Raw genomic sequence first — 16,812 nt, 5'->3', positions numbered from 1 at the left:
CATTTTCACCCAAGAGGCAAATGTATCACCCATGTCAAATTCTCTAATCACAGCTAAAATATAGTCCCACTCAATTTGGTCAAACGCCTTTTCTGCATCCAAGGCCAGAACTGCAATACTATCTTTAGGCTCAAACCTAGTATACAAGATATTCATTAGTCGCCTAACATTAAAAAAGGAGAAACGGCCAGGAATGAAACCAGACTGGTCCTGATGAACAATTTTTCCAATACAATTATTTAGTCTGTTGGCAAGAATCTTAGTGAAGATTTTAAGATCAGAGTTCAAAAGAGATATGGGTCGATATGATGATGGATTTGTTTCTTCTTTACCTTTTTTTAAAATTAAGGAGATATTTGCCTCATACAAGGACTGGGGAAGGTGATGTTTACCAGATGAGTGGTTAAACATTCTTAACAGCAAAGGGGAGAGTGTCTGTGCAAATCTTTTATAAAATTCAATACCGAACCCATCTGGGCCGGGTGCCTTCCCACCTGGGAAAGATTTAATAGCATCTAGTATTTCAGCGGTTGTTATGTCAGCATTCAAAGCTGTCCGCTCTGCACCCCCTAACTTTGGAAGATGTATTGAATGAAGAAAATTACTTAATGCTGAGGGGTCAGAGCAGCCCTTCGACTTGTATAATTCTTTGTAAAATTCTTTAAATGTATTGTTGATTTCAGTGGGATTTGTTAAAAAAACACCCTCGTTGTTTTTGATTTTATGAATTGCTCTACTGGCTTGAAGCCCTCTTAGCTGGCGAGAAAGCAATTTGTCTGGTTTATCGCCAAGTTCAAACTGTTTTTGTTTAACTTTTAACAGCATGTTATTAACTTGGTTTGAAAGAATTGAGTTATATTCTAATTTGAGTGCAGCAATTTCATTAAGTAAGACCGAATCTTTAGAATCTCTGTATGCATCTTCTAACTGCGAAAGACAATTATCAATTTCTAGGAGACGTTTCTCTCTTTGTTTTTTAAGACTGGATTCGTAAGAAATAATATGTCCTCTCAGGACAGATTTTAGAGTTTCCCATAATATCGAATCTGAAACCTCACCCGTGTCATTAAATTTGAAAAACTCAGCAAGCAACTCTGTTAAATGCTCACAGAACCCAGAGTCCAAAAGCAGGGTAGGATTAAACCGCCAGTTATAACTGGGCCTAATTTCTGACAGATCTAGGGAAAGTGTCACTGCTGAATGATCAGAAATGATTCTATTATGTTGTTTAATTGATTTAACACATGAAATTATTTTAGAGTCAATTAAAAAAAAGTCTATCCTAGAGTATGATTTGTGAACCTGTGAAAAAAAGGTGTACTGCTTGTCTGTAGGATATTTTAATCTCCAGATATCAACAAGGTCAAGGGAAGCCATCAGATCATTAAGAACAATGGCAGAATTAGTCAGGGATATGTCAGCACGTGAAGGAAATCTGTCTAAAAAAGTGTCTAATACTAAATTGAAATCGCCGCCTATTATCAGATGTGTGTTTACATTAGTAGGCAAAAGATTAAAAACTTTGCGAAAAAAAGTGGGATCATCGAAATTAGGTCCATACACATTCAGCAATGTGACATGGGTTGAGGAAAGTAAGCCCGAGACAATCACATAACGACCATTAGGATCACTGATAGTCGATATGTGCTTAAAAGTAACAGATTTACGAATTAAAATAGCTACCCCCCTGGCCTTGGATGAGAAGGAAGACTGGAATACCTGAGAGATCCAACTGCATCTCAGTCGCCTTTGTTCAGAGTGCCTAATATGCGTCTCTTGTAAAAATAATATGTCAGCAGCAATAGACTTTAAATAAGAAAAAACTTTGGCTCTCTTAACCTGATTATTTAAACCCCGAACATTCCAGCTGGCAAGGGTGACATTGCCAATTTTAGATAAAGACCTACTACAAGTCATAATGTATAATATTTATATACCATTTAGTGGCTAGTGTAAATAAATTTGGAGAGATACAAGCCGGTGAAGGAGGTACACAAACACAACACACTACATACACAATAAAGAAAAAACACACCGCCCACCCCTCCCTTTTCAACAGCTTCCCCAAATGAAGCTGGGAAAAAAACCCCATACGAACAGTGGAACTGCTGGGCAGCATAAGGAATGAACAAAAAAAAAACCTACCTATCAAAGTAACCTCAAACAGAGAAACAGGGGCTCCCTAGCAGCCTCCAACCAAAAAATATAAGAAAAGCAATTGCTCAATGAACCTGAGCTACGGATTTAGAACTCTATTACCCGATATAAAACTGTTTATAAAACTATTTTAAAAACTAATTAGACAAATATGACGGTCTCAACCTTCACATGCGAACAAGGGCATTAATAACTATATATATAGTGGAATCCAATAACAGACCGTGAGCGATCTATGAATGTCCTTTTTTTTTTTTTTACATATGAGAACATACTCACAGCGTCCTATAAAGGCCAGTAAGCCAACAGATTAAGTCTTTCAGCAATGGTCACAGCACTGAGAAACAGTCCCGAACTGCAGATCAAGAAGGGTCTTGCTCCACGATAGATTTCACGAACTCTTCAGCCTCCGGCACCGAGCTAAAAATTTTCTTTTTATTGTCCTGGGTGACAATAAGACGTGCGGGGAAGAGCAATCCAAATCGAATACCGGCCGCCTTTAGCTTCTTTTTCACTCCGTCAAACGCCCTCCGCTGAGAGAGTACCTCTGCCGTGAAGTCCGGAAAGATGGAGATGAGTACTCCGTCATATTTTAAGGGGGCATTCTGCCGCGCAAGTCGCAGTATCGTCTCTTTGACCGGATAATGATGTATACTCGCGATCATGATTCGAGGACGTCCTCCTCTTGATGGTAAAGGCCCGGTGCGATGTGCACGGTCAACTTTAATCCGTTCGGGAAAGTTCTCAGTACCCAAGAGTTTCGGGATGAGTTGTTCCACAAACTCGGTTGGACGGCCAGCCTCCACGTTCTCAGGTAACCCCACGATCTTGATATTTGCTCGTCGAGAACGACCCTCAAGATCGTCCAATTTAGCACGCAGGGCCTTGTTAACTGCAATAATTTCCTGACAGGAGGCCTCCAGGTCAGAAATACGGGCTTCATGCTCAGCTTTAGCACCCTCCAGGTCAGCAATACGCGAGGTGGTTTCAGAAAGTGTCGTTTGCAGCTGAGATAAAGTAGCTTCTAGCGAATTAAATCTGTCATTCATACCATTGCTCATAGTCTGAATCGCCGATAGAATGACAGTTGAATCTGTAGCCGCGCGAATATCGCCACCCGCCTTGCCGTCATTAGACGGCGGTTTCTCGGCCGGCTGTTTGCCTGAGGAAGTTGGTGAATCATCTTTCTTGAGTTTGGCCTTCTTCATTTTACTACTATATAAGGGCAAGCAAGCTTTCACGATGAAAATAAAATAAAAAACACAAATTTGTCGAGGCTTTGAGGGAGCACTCTAAATTTACGTCCACACCATGTGGTGCTCTCTAGCGCCCCCCTCCCCTAATCATACTTGAGATGTTTCCGCAGCTTAATTAAAGTCCACCTGTGGTAGATTCAGTTTATTGAACATGATTTGGAAAGGCACACACATGTCTATATAAGGTCCCACAGTTGACAGTTCATGTAAGAGCACAAACCAAGCATGAAGTCAAAGGAATTGTCTCGAGGCACAAATCTGGGTAGGGATACAGAAAAATTTCTGCTGTTTTGAAGGTCCCAATGACGTGAAGGGTTTGACATACAAAACAACACTATTGGATGATGGAGTGGCCTACATCATCCATAAGTGGAAGAAGTATGAAACCACCAGGACTCTTCTTAGAGCTGGCCGGCCATCTAAACTGAGAGATCGGGGGAGAAGGGCCTTAGCCAGGGAGGTCACTCTGTCAGAGCTCCAGAGGTCCTCAGAGGTCTGACCTTTAATGGCGCAGGTATACACCCAGGCCAATCCACAGGCAACTATATCTGCAGTTTCTAGGTGACACTAAAGTAATGGTGAAGAGAAGAAACTTCAACCTCACCTGGCGCGTCCCTATATAAGCCTCCTAAACACTTCGCTCAATGTATGGACATCAGTCTGCACCAGATATGTCATAAAGTTTAAGTAAATTGTTAAGAAAAAAATATTTTGGTGTGAATGAAAAGATAGAAGATATGTTAAAAAAGATAAGAGAAAAAAATAGTTAGTAAGAAAGGGGAAAAATATGTTTGGTTAAAGTGTTAGGTTCAAAGAAGAAAATTTGTGGTCTGAGGTGTTTTGTTTTGTTATGTTTTGTGCTCGAATATACAACATAAAAAAATTTACACTGTGCAAAGTGTCTTCTCCCCGAATGTGGAGAGAAGACACTTTGGCAGCAACGGATCTCCTCAGTACAAGTGCGGAAGGTTTTTGTATGGGAGTCATTGTGCACAAGCACTTCCACAATCATCATCACCATCTTACAGTCGCCTCTAAGCCTGAATTGGGCTTTCCATCAGCTTTTACACCCTGCCCTGCCCTGCCCGCCTTATAAAATAACCAGGCAGTAGCTGGAACATGAATACAATCCAAAAGAACAATCCAAAAGAGTACCAATAAGATAGATATCTTAGTCAAACACAATAGATAAAAATGCTTAGAATTTACTCAACAACAGTGTTTGGCATCAGTGTTCTTGCCGTGTTTTCATATACATAAAACCAGTGAAGTGAATTAATAAAGGGTTTGACATACTGTACTGTAGGTCATGTTAAAACTCTGGAGACTGTGAGCACTGCTGGTTGGTTGGACTAGCATTACAAGACATTACTCCTGAAGCTATTGAGGCCAAACCACCTTGCCTACACTTGGCCCTGGGAACTTATTTTGAATTGGAACTCCCTCATGGAGTTTCTTTGAGCCATTACTCTTTACAAGGTATAGCAAACAAGGACTCTTGTAGGGAAGCCAGAACACCCACTCCTGGTACATTTGTAGGTTGACTCCAGATGAATGCCCTAATCAAAGAGAGACAAAGCAGGTTTGTGTAAAGATGCATAAAAATTGAATTTGATTATAACACATTCTGGTGATAAGACTGTTTAGAGTTTTGAGAGTTCTTTTATTTCTTAAAAATATAATTTTCCCTAATATACAGTAATATTGACCAAATCCCACAAACTACCAAGTTCTACCTTATCACACGACATCTAACAACAAGAGATACTGAAGAATAGTCCTCTGAAGTCAGCCAAGAGAAAGCTAACTGCTGCTTATGGTTGGTCTTAGACCAGAGTGACGACATACACGGAGGAATTGACAGGAGAGGAATTATACAGTATGGCACTCCTTTCATCTAAAGGACACAGCCAGTCTTGCTCCCTTGCGCTCCCATCCCCTTAAGGCTGTTGCATTATTAAATTGTGTGGCGAGTTTTTTAAAAAAAAATGTTATTGCAGTTGTAAGGAATATTCAAATCTTGAATCTAGGAAATGCCAATGAATCTGGCACTTCGAAAGAGGACTCCCACTTTCAGGTCATCACTGGTAATCGTTAGAGCATTGGTGCACAACCAGTCTGTTTGCCCCAGAAATAGATTTTCTGCTTGAGACTGACTGGATTTCCTACTGTATATGAACATACAGTATACTGCATCCAAGGCCTGTTCAGTCATTTTTTCTCATCAATTCACCAGGACTTCTGAACGGATTTCAATGCAGTTCAGCATACCACAGGTTGGTATCCTACTGGAAGTGTGTGGAGTCTTGTACTCTGCTTAAATGGGGTAATGGCTCAAGTGATACTAGTTACTGGAAAAGTGTCATCCTCCCATTTCTTGATTCATGCATTCAGCTTTCTTTGGACATTTTTGTTGAAAGGATGATACTGATGCTAAATTGTTAAGATAAGGTTTTCAAGATGTGTTGTGCGAGTTGCACTCTCTTGTCAGAAACAATGTCATCTGGGATTCCATTTTACCTAATGACCTGCCTGAACAAATCAATATACCGTGATGTGGAAATAAAGATTTCCATTTACGGCAGTGGCAGACATATTCAGACTTATCTCCCTATACAACTGAGCAGCTACAGGTTGAGGTCCTTGCTCAAGGGCAGCTCCAAACAGTGGAACCTGATTTGAATCCATGACCTTCCAATCAGTAGTCCAGAATCTTAACTGTTGAGCTACCCCTTCCCTGATTGTTCAAGGAAAACCACAAAATAATTCGTCACAAGCTAGAATTCCATCTGCCAAAATGCATCTACTAAATGGTTCCTTTTTTGTGGCAGAGCCTTATGAACTCCTTTATGTAAGTAGAGATCTGTCAGATCTCTTGAGCATAAGCAACTAGTTGGTTGCTTTGAGAAATGATGGCAGAATTTCTACATAAGCCAAGTCATCTCTAACAGATCAAGTCAGATAGAATGATGAGCCATGCACAGGAGGTGTTTGCATACAAAGTCCAATTATTTTTACTAAAAGCCCAAATTCAAATACAGTAACTTTAATGTGCAGTCATAATAAATGACAACCCAAAGGTGTAAACGAGAACAGAAGGCAGAAGGTTGAACATAGCATAACTACGTGAGACAACAATTTTGAGAAATTGCACATGCTGGAAAGTCAGAAATGGGTTAATGTTGGGGTAAACTTTGGGTTAGAGCTCTGGGGACTGCATCCTCTGATGGTGGGAAGGGGAAATATCCTTGACCGGTGTCAAGCTAAGCCTCTACCTTATGCTTTTGTTGAACACCACCTCCTAAATAAAGGAGAAAGATGGTAATTGTACATGTCTTCTTGTTAGTATGGAGGTCAGCATGCAATTAATGATGTTTGGTCTGTGCAAATATCGTTTTTTAAAGCCCCAGTCAGGCTTGTCTGCCTTTAAAAACTCTGCAAGAAAACAGAACCCAAAAGGACTTTACTGAAACTGTTATAAGCAAGTATACAATGACTATCTAGAATTATTTAGTGATCTTTTATTCCTTCATTTTAAGGGGGCTTTAAACATTTGTAAACATTTATAAAACAGCAGCTTAATATGATAAACATGATTTAACAGTATTGGTATTAAATGATATCTGTACATGATGTAGTTGTGTAAAAAAAAAAAAAAAAACATGCCATGAAAACTGGCTAATATTCATTCCATTTTTGCATTCAGGATATTTTTGCAACTCCACAGACACTTTTAGCCATACTTTCATGTCTGGTGAGGTCCGGTCAAAGTTTTAAATGTACGGCAACAACAACTGGAAAAAAAAGAATCGTTACAGTACATGCAGATTTTTGGTGAATGATGTGCTGTTGGCTTGTGCTGTGTCTGATTGTTTTCTTTCAGATGAAGAGTCGCTTGCAATCGACTGGCTTTGGAATCACGTGAAGTTCAGGTTGCAAAACACAATAGTAGGAACCCTGTATTAAACTTTTTTTAATGTATGTACAGTATAGCTGTTAGGTACAGTATATATTTAAAAACGACAGATGATGATGATGTGCCATGTAGCTTACATGTTTTGTACTGTCACATTTATATCATTCACAGTTTATTGAATTTCTGCATGTGTCCTTGCATGCCTACCCCATCTGATAAAAAAAATTATGAAATTTATGTCTGATATAAAGACATAAAATTGTGCCTTTTTTATTTTCTCTTTTTTGTGCTGAAGGAAAATGGATGTGTGCATATGGATTTTGTTATATTTTGACAGTGAGCAATGTGAAAAACAGCTTTGGAGTCATTTACTAGCTCTCCTTCATTTAAGGTTTCATAGATAATGGTGCTCGCCCTGCACAGACATGCAATACTTTATTATAATTCAACCATTCTTTCTGTTGTTTTTTGTTTGTTGGTTTGTTGTTTTTGTGACACAAGTGTTGCCGTCTGTACTTTTGTCTGGAGCTCATATTAATGTTTCTGATAATGGTGTAGTGTAAATTATCACTATAATTAAAAACTGCACTTAAGGTTTTATACTACACTGTAAAGAGAAAAAAGTTTATAAAGAACTCCATTTACATTTTATTCCCATTTGTTTGCTTAAAAACAAAGAACTCTTTGTATATCTTCATTGAAAATCTTTGCAGCATTTCAGTGGCACAAGGTCAGAAAGCGGTGTAGGATGCCAAGAAGAGCCCTGGTGTTTTTATTCTTTTTTTTTCTCCTTTCTAAGCTGTTTACAGTTAAGATCCACCTTCATTTTTTGTCTTGAGATGCTTTCAGCAGGGCCATTTCTGAGCACTGTGTAGTGTCAATACTACCACTATAAAATTGACAGTAAAGGATAAATCGCATGAAATGAGTGTAGTAGATTGCTGAAATAAATTGCTGTGAACAGGAGGCTGCATGCCCCAGATGAGTGGCTATGCATAATTTACATCCATGAGTGGTGGTAATGTATTATTTAATGGAAACTGATCAGGACTTCTGAACTTCTAAAATTCAAGCAAACATAAAAACATTTTAAAAAACATTATATTGTATTATCATGGTTTCATTAATCATTTACACTTGTATACTTTTGCATTTGTGATTTAACATAAATCCAGTGTATATATTTCTGCTTCATATGTACATATGTCTTTACGGAGAAAATATTTAAACAGGCCCAATTTTCAGCCTTTAATATTCCTGTGGCATTAAAATATTAGAAATGAGTCTTTAAAAAAAAAAGGATAAAGGAAATAGACCAAAGCTGAGGCGAGTCGGCCTCGCCGGTTTCAATGAATCAGGTTGGGAGCAGAAAGTGTAGCCTGGGAATCTTTCCTTTAAACGAGGTCAGCTGACCCAGCTGTGTCACCGGTATTCCTCCTCGAGATTTAAAGGGTCAAAGTCTCGTGAGAGTATGATGCTAAATCAAAATACCAAACCTGTGTGTTTATTTTTTTATGTCTTGTATTGTATGTTTGTGTCAATGGTGTGTAAGACTCACAGAGGACCCAGAACAGATCAGAACAGAAGTCTGGGTCTTCCTGTATTTCCATCCTTTTTGGGACTTGCTCACTTGTTAGTTTATGAAAGTATACTTTACGTATACTTAAAGTGTAAGAGTAGTAAACTTCAGAGTACAATATTTAAATGCTCAACTAACTATGCTATAGTTATAATACTTACTAGTATATAATACTTTTACACAATGGAAGAATTAAATAAATTAAATTAAGTTTAAAATGAATTTAAAGTGTATTGTGAGTGTTATTTTTAATTAGAGTAAAAAAAAAAATACATTATAACTACAAGGGGCGTTCAAACTGCTTGATATTGAGACTTTTTACAGTGGTCTAAATTTTTTTTTAAAATGCCGTAAATAAGGTCCATGAATGACGATCCCAGCTGAGGTGGCTTGTGGCCCACAGCAGTACTTCAATATGAACGAGCAAGTGGAACGCCTGATCCTTGAAAATCAACTGATAACTTGTCTCTAACTTGTGGAAGAGACGCATTCGTCTGTGGGAACTATACACGCAATAATTTATCAAGAAAATTTCCACATTATAGGAACTGAACTGAGAGTTGTTGCCACATCCCCTGTATAGCCCTGACCAAGCTCCAAGCCATTTACACATGCTTCCGCCATTAAAGGAGTTCCTGGGAGGCCAGCGTTTCAGATGTGAAGCAGGCAGTCCAGTCCGATCATGGCTCCGCCATACTGAGAAAACTTTCTACATTAATGGTATCCGAGCACTAGTAAAACGCTGGGATAGTTTTAACAGAACTGTCTTCTGTTATTCTGCACGGTCTACCGGTTTGACTTGAACACCCCCTCGTTATTCGTTAATACCGCTGAGAATATTGATATAACTTGACATTCAGATCTTGGGACTAGTTTTGTGAAGAAAATCAAGAACAAAGCATTTAAAATGTGTATTTTACCACAGCGCTGTTAAAATCTCACACCTCGACTGGTAAGAATTTGTTGATTACTTTTCTATGAGAGTGCAGCAGTGGGCTGTAATGACTGTAGTGGTGTTTCTTAATGTTTTTTATAGTGGTTAAACTGTTTTGTCTTACAGACTTACTTACTGTTTTGTCTTTACATAAAGTAACTGATTTGCCATTCTCTTATCGCTTAATGGGCCGGGATTTTTTTTGTTGTTGTTTCATTTAACCTGCTTTTAAAACAGTTTTTCCTCCTTTAAATATGATTTGTTAATGTTTTTTTTATTTTTCACATCAAGCATGTTGGCATGACTGCAAGCTAAAGAGATGACTTATAAATGGCATGTTATGAGTGATAATTTTCAGATTTTTTTTTTTGTACATGAAAGATTCTTTTTTTTGTCCAGGAAAAAGAAGACATGTTGGTTTTGTCCAATACACACCACCATTTTTCTTTGGGAAATATTTGTGGAGAATGTTCCAACAATGTGCAAATCCTCTGTCAAGGGATTAGATTAATCAATGTCGCTATTTCTGTGAATGAAGGTGCATATTTTTTAAAATCACCTTTAATGATGATCTGGGATCAGCTTAGCCCCTGACTTCACACCTTTGTACCTTAAGCTCATCTCATTGCAGTGTCAAAACAACAGCCGCTGTGTAATCATTACCTCTGTTTGGTCTCAGGCTTTTTCCAGCGCACCAGCAAACTGTTTCTAAGTGAACGGGCCAGTTGGGTCCAGCTCAAAGAGTTTGCCCGCAAAAATGCCGCCAACACCTTGTCTGTTGCCAACATGGTCATGGGAATGGCCTCTATTCTCAGCAGTCTTAATGGGTGAGATGTTTGTTTGCTCACCACTGTTTAAAGTTGAAGCGAACAATGAATTGACATTGAGTAATGATGTACAATAACAACATTAATAATATTTTAGAATTATTATTTATTAAAGTGGAAGAGTTTTCTCAAATAACTGCTGTCACTCAATCAAAGATAAATTATTTTTAAAAAGCTGTTATTCCCTGACATGATCTGTGCTGTGTTTTCACTTCTAAACCCTTCTCTTACATAGACACCATTATGCTGCGTGTTGGCTGGTGCTGATTGGTTACCTGCTAGATTTGGCAGATGGTGCGGTTGCCAGGCGACTGAACGCTTGCTCAGCATTAGGTAAGTGGACGGGGCACTTAAGACCGGCTACGAAGTTGGAGCAAAAATCAACCTGTGGTAGAGATTAATTGCAACGTCATTAGCCTATTTGCATCGAATTTATCCACAGACCGGTAAATTTTAATTTAACCATTGAGTCATTTTCAGGAATACTCATTCTTACTTTGTTTGCCTAAACAACCAAGGCAAATCCATTCCCTATCTGATTGTGATCACGTCGGCACGGATGCCTGAAATAGCTCACCGCTGCTCTCACAGGGCTTACCCTTTTTTTTTTTTTTGCTTTGTGTGACTTTTCATGTGTGCAACGAGGTGTTGTTTTGCTCTCTTTAAAACTTCTTTTTTTTTTTTTTGCCCACTCGAACAATCACTTAAAATTAGGCTGCCTAATTCAACAGGCTTTGGCTGCAATTGTCTCCTTTATCCCGGCGCTTAGGGCTCTCAGCATGTCTGACATTGCTGAAATGGTTGACCTTGAGATCGGAATTCTGGTGCATTCACGTGACAAAACACGGCCTCCCCCAGATGGTGTAAAGTGGTATGAGGTGGACAGGGAAATTTTCCTGGAACCTGGCGCAGCCAAAGCGCAGCTCAATTTCGGAGGTGCTGAAGTGACACTATGCCTTTATAGATTACAATAAAAGGATTAACGACTGCAGTTGCCACATGCACCTGCTATTCTTGTCAATCCCTTTTTATCATTGGAATCCAAATTGTCATTCTGGCACAATAAGTAAACTAAGATGGCTATGCAGTAAAGGTCACTTTTTTTCTTCTTCTTTTTGTTTTTCTGTGTTTTAGGAGCCAAACTGGATGATTTTGCTGATTTCACAACGTTTGGAATAGCGACGTCGCTGCTCTTAAGGACTCCCAATATCCTGGATAACATTCTCTGCATGTGCTATGTGCTGTCCGTGTTTATCCGGCTTTGTTTCTTCTCCAGTGGTAAGGAAACTTAACATATCCTGCCATTTCTTAGCAAATAGGATCAGTATTTAAATGAATAGCGGCATACCGCCCCAAATGAGTCCTCAAAAAGCCATTTAAAAAAGATAAATAGACAGTGAAAGAGTGCATTTTATGAGTATGTGTACATTTTCCAATAATGCAGTTCAGCCATTATAGTGCACCGGCTGCCATGGAAACAAACACACCCTGGAGTGGCATCAGCCATAATCCCGTGCATCCAGTGTGTACATTTTTTAATGACTATGGTCACTGGTATCTGGCAGTAAATGCACACTTTTCAAACATGGCTTATTGTTTGTGTTAGCAGTCAAATAAGAAGCCTAGAAATAAACAAAAGTAAACATTCGAACATTTTTCCAGCTTTTAAAATTAGAAAGCGATCACTTGCACATGGTGAAAATTCTGCCAAGGGCAAGAGTAGCACAAAGTCTGGCCTTTGAAATTCATGTGGGAGAGTAATAGGAGTTTTATGATGGTGTATCGGTACCATGCCAAAAAATAACCTGAATCTCTCTCTCTCTCTCTCGTGCTCGCTCGCTCACTCACTCACACTCTGATTAGTCATATGAGCGCATGTTGCACCTACACATTTAAGGCAGTTCTTGTGTGCACTACGAAATATTTTCCTGTCGCGATGAGAATATTTCCTTGTTCCCTTAACAAACCAACTCTTTTATCGTGAGCCTTTACTTTTGCCCTTTTGTACCCTGTATATAAAATTGTTGTAGCTCATTGAAGATTCCCATTAAAGAGCCTCCTCATATGTAAATTTCACATCCATCCATTATGGACAATCATCCAGAACCATCCATTTTGATAGCAAGAAAATAATTTGTCTGAAATACTTTCCTTTGCTATCATTTGCAGGGATTCCTTTTATGTATCGCGGCCTGCCGTGCATCTACTCATCCGCCATTCTCGCCTGCCTGTCTCTCCTGACTGGAGGGAACATGGCTGTACTCCGTTTCACTGCCGTAGTCATGATCCTCTTCATGGTGAGCCAGACGCTTTACCCTCATGACCGGGTGTTAGAGTCACAGGCGTGGAAAAAGGTCATTTACGCTGGAGGTACAAACGCTTAAATTGTAATATTTTTTTCACCTTTCTTTTCAATAAGCCTTGGATTCAAATAGGCATTTGGCCACTTGTATTGAGTGGGTTTCCTAATGTGACATCAAAAAACTATCAAACTACTCTATACTGTTGGGTCTGGGGATTTTTCGAGATTTGGGTACACTGTCGGAAATACGTGCATTAATTTAGAACTCTTTTCCTGAATTTCACTGGACGTCACTGAGCATTGCACCGAGGTTCACATCAAGCATCATGCCGAGCCCTCATTTCTTTTAAAGCTGAGATTAATTGTTTAATGTTTACTGGAGCAGTGAAAAAAGTCGAGAGATCCTGGAAACCCCTGTTAAAAACACTTCCTAATCTCTTCTGTTTAATAATTAGCTTAGCTGTGTGCTATTTTCCTGTATAAATTTTCCTCATTTTGTAACCAACCATACTATTCAGGATTATACAGGATAATATGATATAGGAACACAATAAGTAGTCTCTGTAATAGTAGGTATGTGTAAATGTTTTGATCTAACAGTCCTGAAGAGGGCACTAATATAACAACCGTAATGACTTTATATGTAGAGTACACTAAACAGTGTACACATACACAAAAGTATTCACCCGCCTGCCTTCACATGCATATGAACTTGAGTAACATCCAATTTTCAATCCATAGGGTTTAATAGCTTTGCAGCTATAACAACTTCAACTTATCTGGGAAGGCTTTCCTCAAGGTTTAGGAGCGTGTTTATGGAATTTTTTTTTACCATTTTTCAAGAAGCGCATTTGTGCGGTCAGACACTGATGTTGGGCGAGAAGGTCAAGGTCCAGAAAGATATGGATGAGCGAGTTTGGTGTGGAAGACTGGCCTGTACAGAGTCCTGACCTCAACTTGATAGGACACCCTTGGGATGATTTAGAGCGAATCCTGCAAGCCAGGCCTTCTCGTCCAACATCGGTGTCTGACCTCACAAATGCGCTTCTGAAAGAACCGTCAAAAATTCCCATAAAGACATTCCTAAACCTTGTGAAAAGCCTTCACAGAAGAGTTTAAGCTTTTATAGCTGCAAAGGGTGGGTCAACATTATATTAAACCCTATGGATTAGGAATTGGATGTTACTCAGGTTCATATGCATGTGAAGGCAGGTGAGCGGATACTTTTGGCAATATAATGTGTTTGAGTAGAGTTCGTGACTGGTGTGAGAAAGTGAAACCAAAATGCCAATTCTGAGGCCCTCTAGTGGTAGAAAGAGTGGTCTGGAGTGCATGAGGAATCATATACACACATGAATTAGCCACCACATAATCAAACTCGTAATTTGCGTCAATTAAAATATTAGAGTGGGCAACCTTTTTTTTGGCCATGTACTGTATTATTATTATTATTATTATTATTATTATTATGTAATGTATTGGGGACCTTTTTCTGACAAGAGTAAACATTAACATATTTGCTAAACCTATGTAGCTACAGTTTTGGATTTTGCCTATTCATTAATATTGCTGTACGGATCACTTTATGTGTGGGTTCGACGCACCATTTTAAGTTGCACATTAGTTGATATCTATGTACCTATCGACACTCACCGACCACTTCATTAAGTACACCAGATGAACTGCACGTCAATACAAATACTGTATCTAATTAGCCAATCACATGGCAGCAACCTTTATTCATGTAGACATTGTCAAGACGATCTGCTGAAGTTCAGAATGGGGAAGAAACTTGATTTAAGTGACCTTGATCATAGTATGGTTGATTGTGCCAGATGGTCTGGTCTAGTATTTCCAAAACTGCTGACCTACTGGGATTTTCATTCACAACCATCTCTGGGGTTTACAGAGAATGACCTGGAAAAGAGAAAATATCCAGTGAGCAGCAGTTCTCTTGTTGATGCCAGAGGTCAGTGAAGAATGGCCAGACTGGTTCGAGCTGATAGAAAAGCAACAGTTATTCAAATAACACCTCATTACAAGTGAGGTACAGTTTAACAAACAGCATGTCTGAACACACAAAATGTTGAACCTTGAAGCAGATGACCACCCCTGGCAGCTGAGAACATGAAACTGAGGCTACATTACATATGGTCTCGCCAAAACTGTACAAAAGAGAAAAAGGTTGCCCAGGCCTGATGAATCTCGATTTCTGCTGGTGGTCTTGTATCAGTAGTTCAGGCTGCTGTTCTTTTTTTTTCTTTCTTTAAATAATTTGTTTTGGGTTTTTCCCTAATTTAGTCGTGGCCAATTCCTCCCCGTCACTAGGGGGCTCCCACATTAAGGCTACTACTACCACTCAGTCAGGAGGGCGAAGACTATCCCGTGTTTCCTCCGAACCGCGTGACGTCAGCCGACCGCATCTTTTCGAACTGCTTGCTCACGCACCGTTAAGGGCGGAGTAACACACTCGGAGGAAAGCGCTAGCCGCTCCTTCTGCGTGCGTGAGCTCACAGACGCCCCTGATTGGCTGTAGAGCCGTGATTAATGTGGGAGCGCAAGTACCTCTCATCCCTCCCCCCTGAGAGAGCTCGGCCAATCAGCTCTCTCTGTGCCTCCGGCTGTGAGAGGAACAGCATAACCCAGGGTTCGAACCAGCGATCTCCGGATGATAGGGCGAGCACTTTACCACTGCGCCACTCGGAGGAGTGTTCTATGCACACTTTACTGTAGGTCTTTTTCTACCAAATGAGCATCGTTTAAATGCCAGCCTACCTAAATGTTGTTGCTGACCATGTCTATACTTTTATGACCACAGCATAGCACACCATGTCGCAAGGCTAAACTTATCTCAACCTGGTTACTTAAGTTCATTATACTCAAACGGCCTCCACTGTCACCAGATCTCAATCCAATAGAGGACCTTTAAGAATGTAGTGAAATAGGAGATTCTCATCATTGGGTGTGCAGCCAAAAAAATGATGTTGTCAATATGATGCAAAACCTCTAATTAATGTTTCCAGCACCTTGTTAAATCATGGTGTACCTAATGAAGTGGCAGGTAAGTGAATATCGATGTGCCACACTTCCAGCATAAAGAACGAACAATATGAGCCAGTTTCAAATGTACACAGTTTAAATAATTGACCGCATGTTGTCCATTCATAAACCTAGCCATTAACGAAGATGGACAATAACACACCCCAAAATCAAAGGATTTATATTATTTATTTTTCATTCAGATTCTATGGAGTTTTTTCTTGGCTTACACACAGAAAAAAGGGTCAGAGCTAGGTGTGATGCTTGATGCCATGTACTTACTCACTCATCGTCTATACGCCTTAATCCTGTACTCAGGGTCGCAGGGGGCCTGGAGCCTATCCATCACAGGGCACACACATACACACACTCATTCACACTGTAGGCAATTTGGGAATGGCAATTAGCCTAATCTGCATGTCTTTGGACTGTGGGAGGAAACCAGAATACCCGGAGGAAACCCATCAAGAATGCAAACTCCATGCACACAGAAGCAGGAATCGAACCTGGCCGGAAATCGAACCCGGACCCTGGAGGTACAAGGCGACAGTGCTAACCACTAAGCCACTATGCTGCCTGATGCCATGTACCTGGTGTGAAATAGGATGTTTCCAAAATGTAAAAATACGGAGATTTATAAATTATATCAGCTTGGAAACAGAAGTATAATCTCTTGATTAAAGCTTCAGAGATTTAAAACACTTCTATAGCTATAATTTATTGACAAATTATTAATCAATTGATGTTCAAGTAATAATTTTGTATTAAGATCATTAATGGAAAATCCTGATGATAATGATGA

The 16,812-nt window shown here is 39.5% G+C and overlaps 1 protein-coding gene across 4 annotated transcripts in view; it reads left to right on the top strand.

Moving 5' to 3' along the window:
- Positions 1 to 16,812, top strand: part of tmem269 (transmembrane protein 269) — a 32,837-nt gene that overhangs the window by 14,229 nt on the left and 1,796 nt on the right. For 3 of the 4 annotated variants that reach the window (XM_053482509.1, XM_053482507.1, XM_053482506.1), the window contains exons 3-6: positions 10,522 to 10,669; positions 10,905 to 11,002; positions 11,804 to 11,947; positions 12,839 to 13,039. In XM_053482509.1, the coding sequence (XP_053338484.1) occupies positions 10,522 to 10,669; positions 10,905 to 11,002; positions 11,804 to 11,947; positions 12,839 to 13,039 (591 nt within the window). Of the gene's footprint in view, positions 1 to 9,985; positions 10,381 to 10,521; positions 10,670 to 10,904; positions 11,003 to 11,803; positions 11,948 to 12,838; positions 13,040 to 16,812 lie in introns of those variants that run through there. The other variant, XM_053482508.1, reaches the window with a different exon arrangement.

This window comes from Clarias gariepinus, chromosome 22 (assembly GCF_024256425.1).
Source record: "Clarias gariepinus isolate MV-2021 ecotype Netherlands chromosome 22, CGAR_prim_01v2, whole genome shotgun sequence".
Lineage (NCBI taxonomy): Eukaryota > Metazoa > Chordata > Actinopteri > Siluriformes > Clariidae > Clarias > Clarias gariepinus.
The sequence above is the reverse complement of the archived record's forward strand: the minus strand, read 5'-3'. Positions and strand labels throughout refer to the sequence as shown.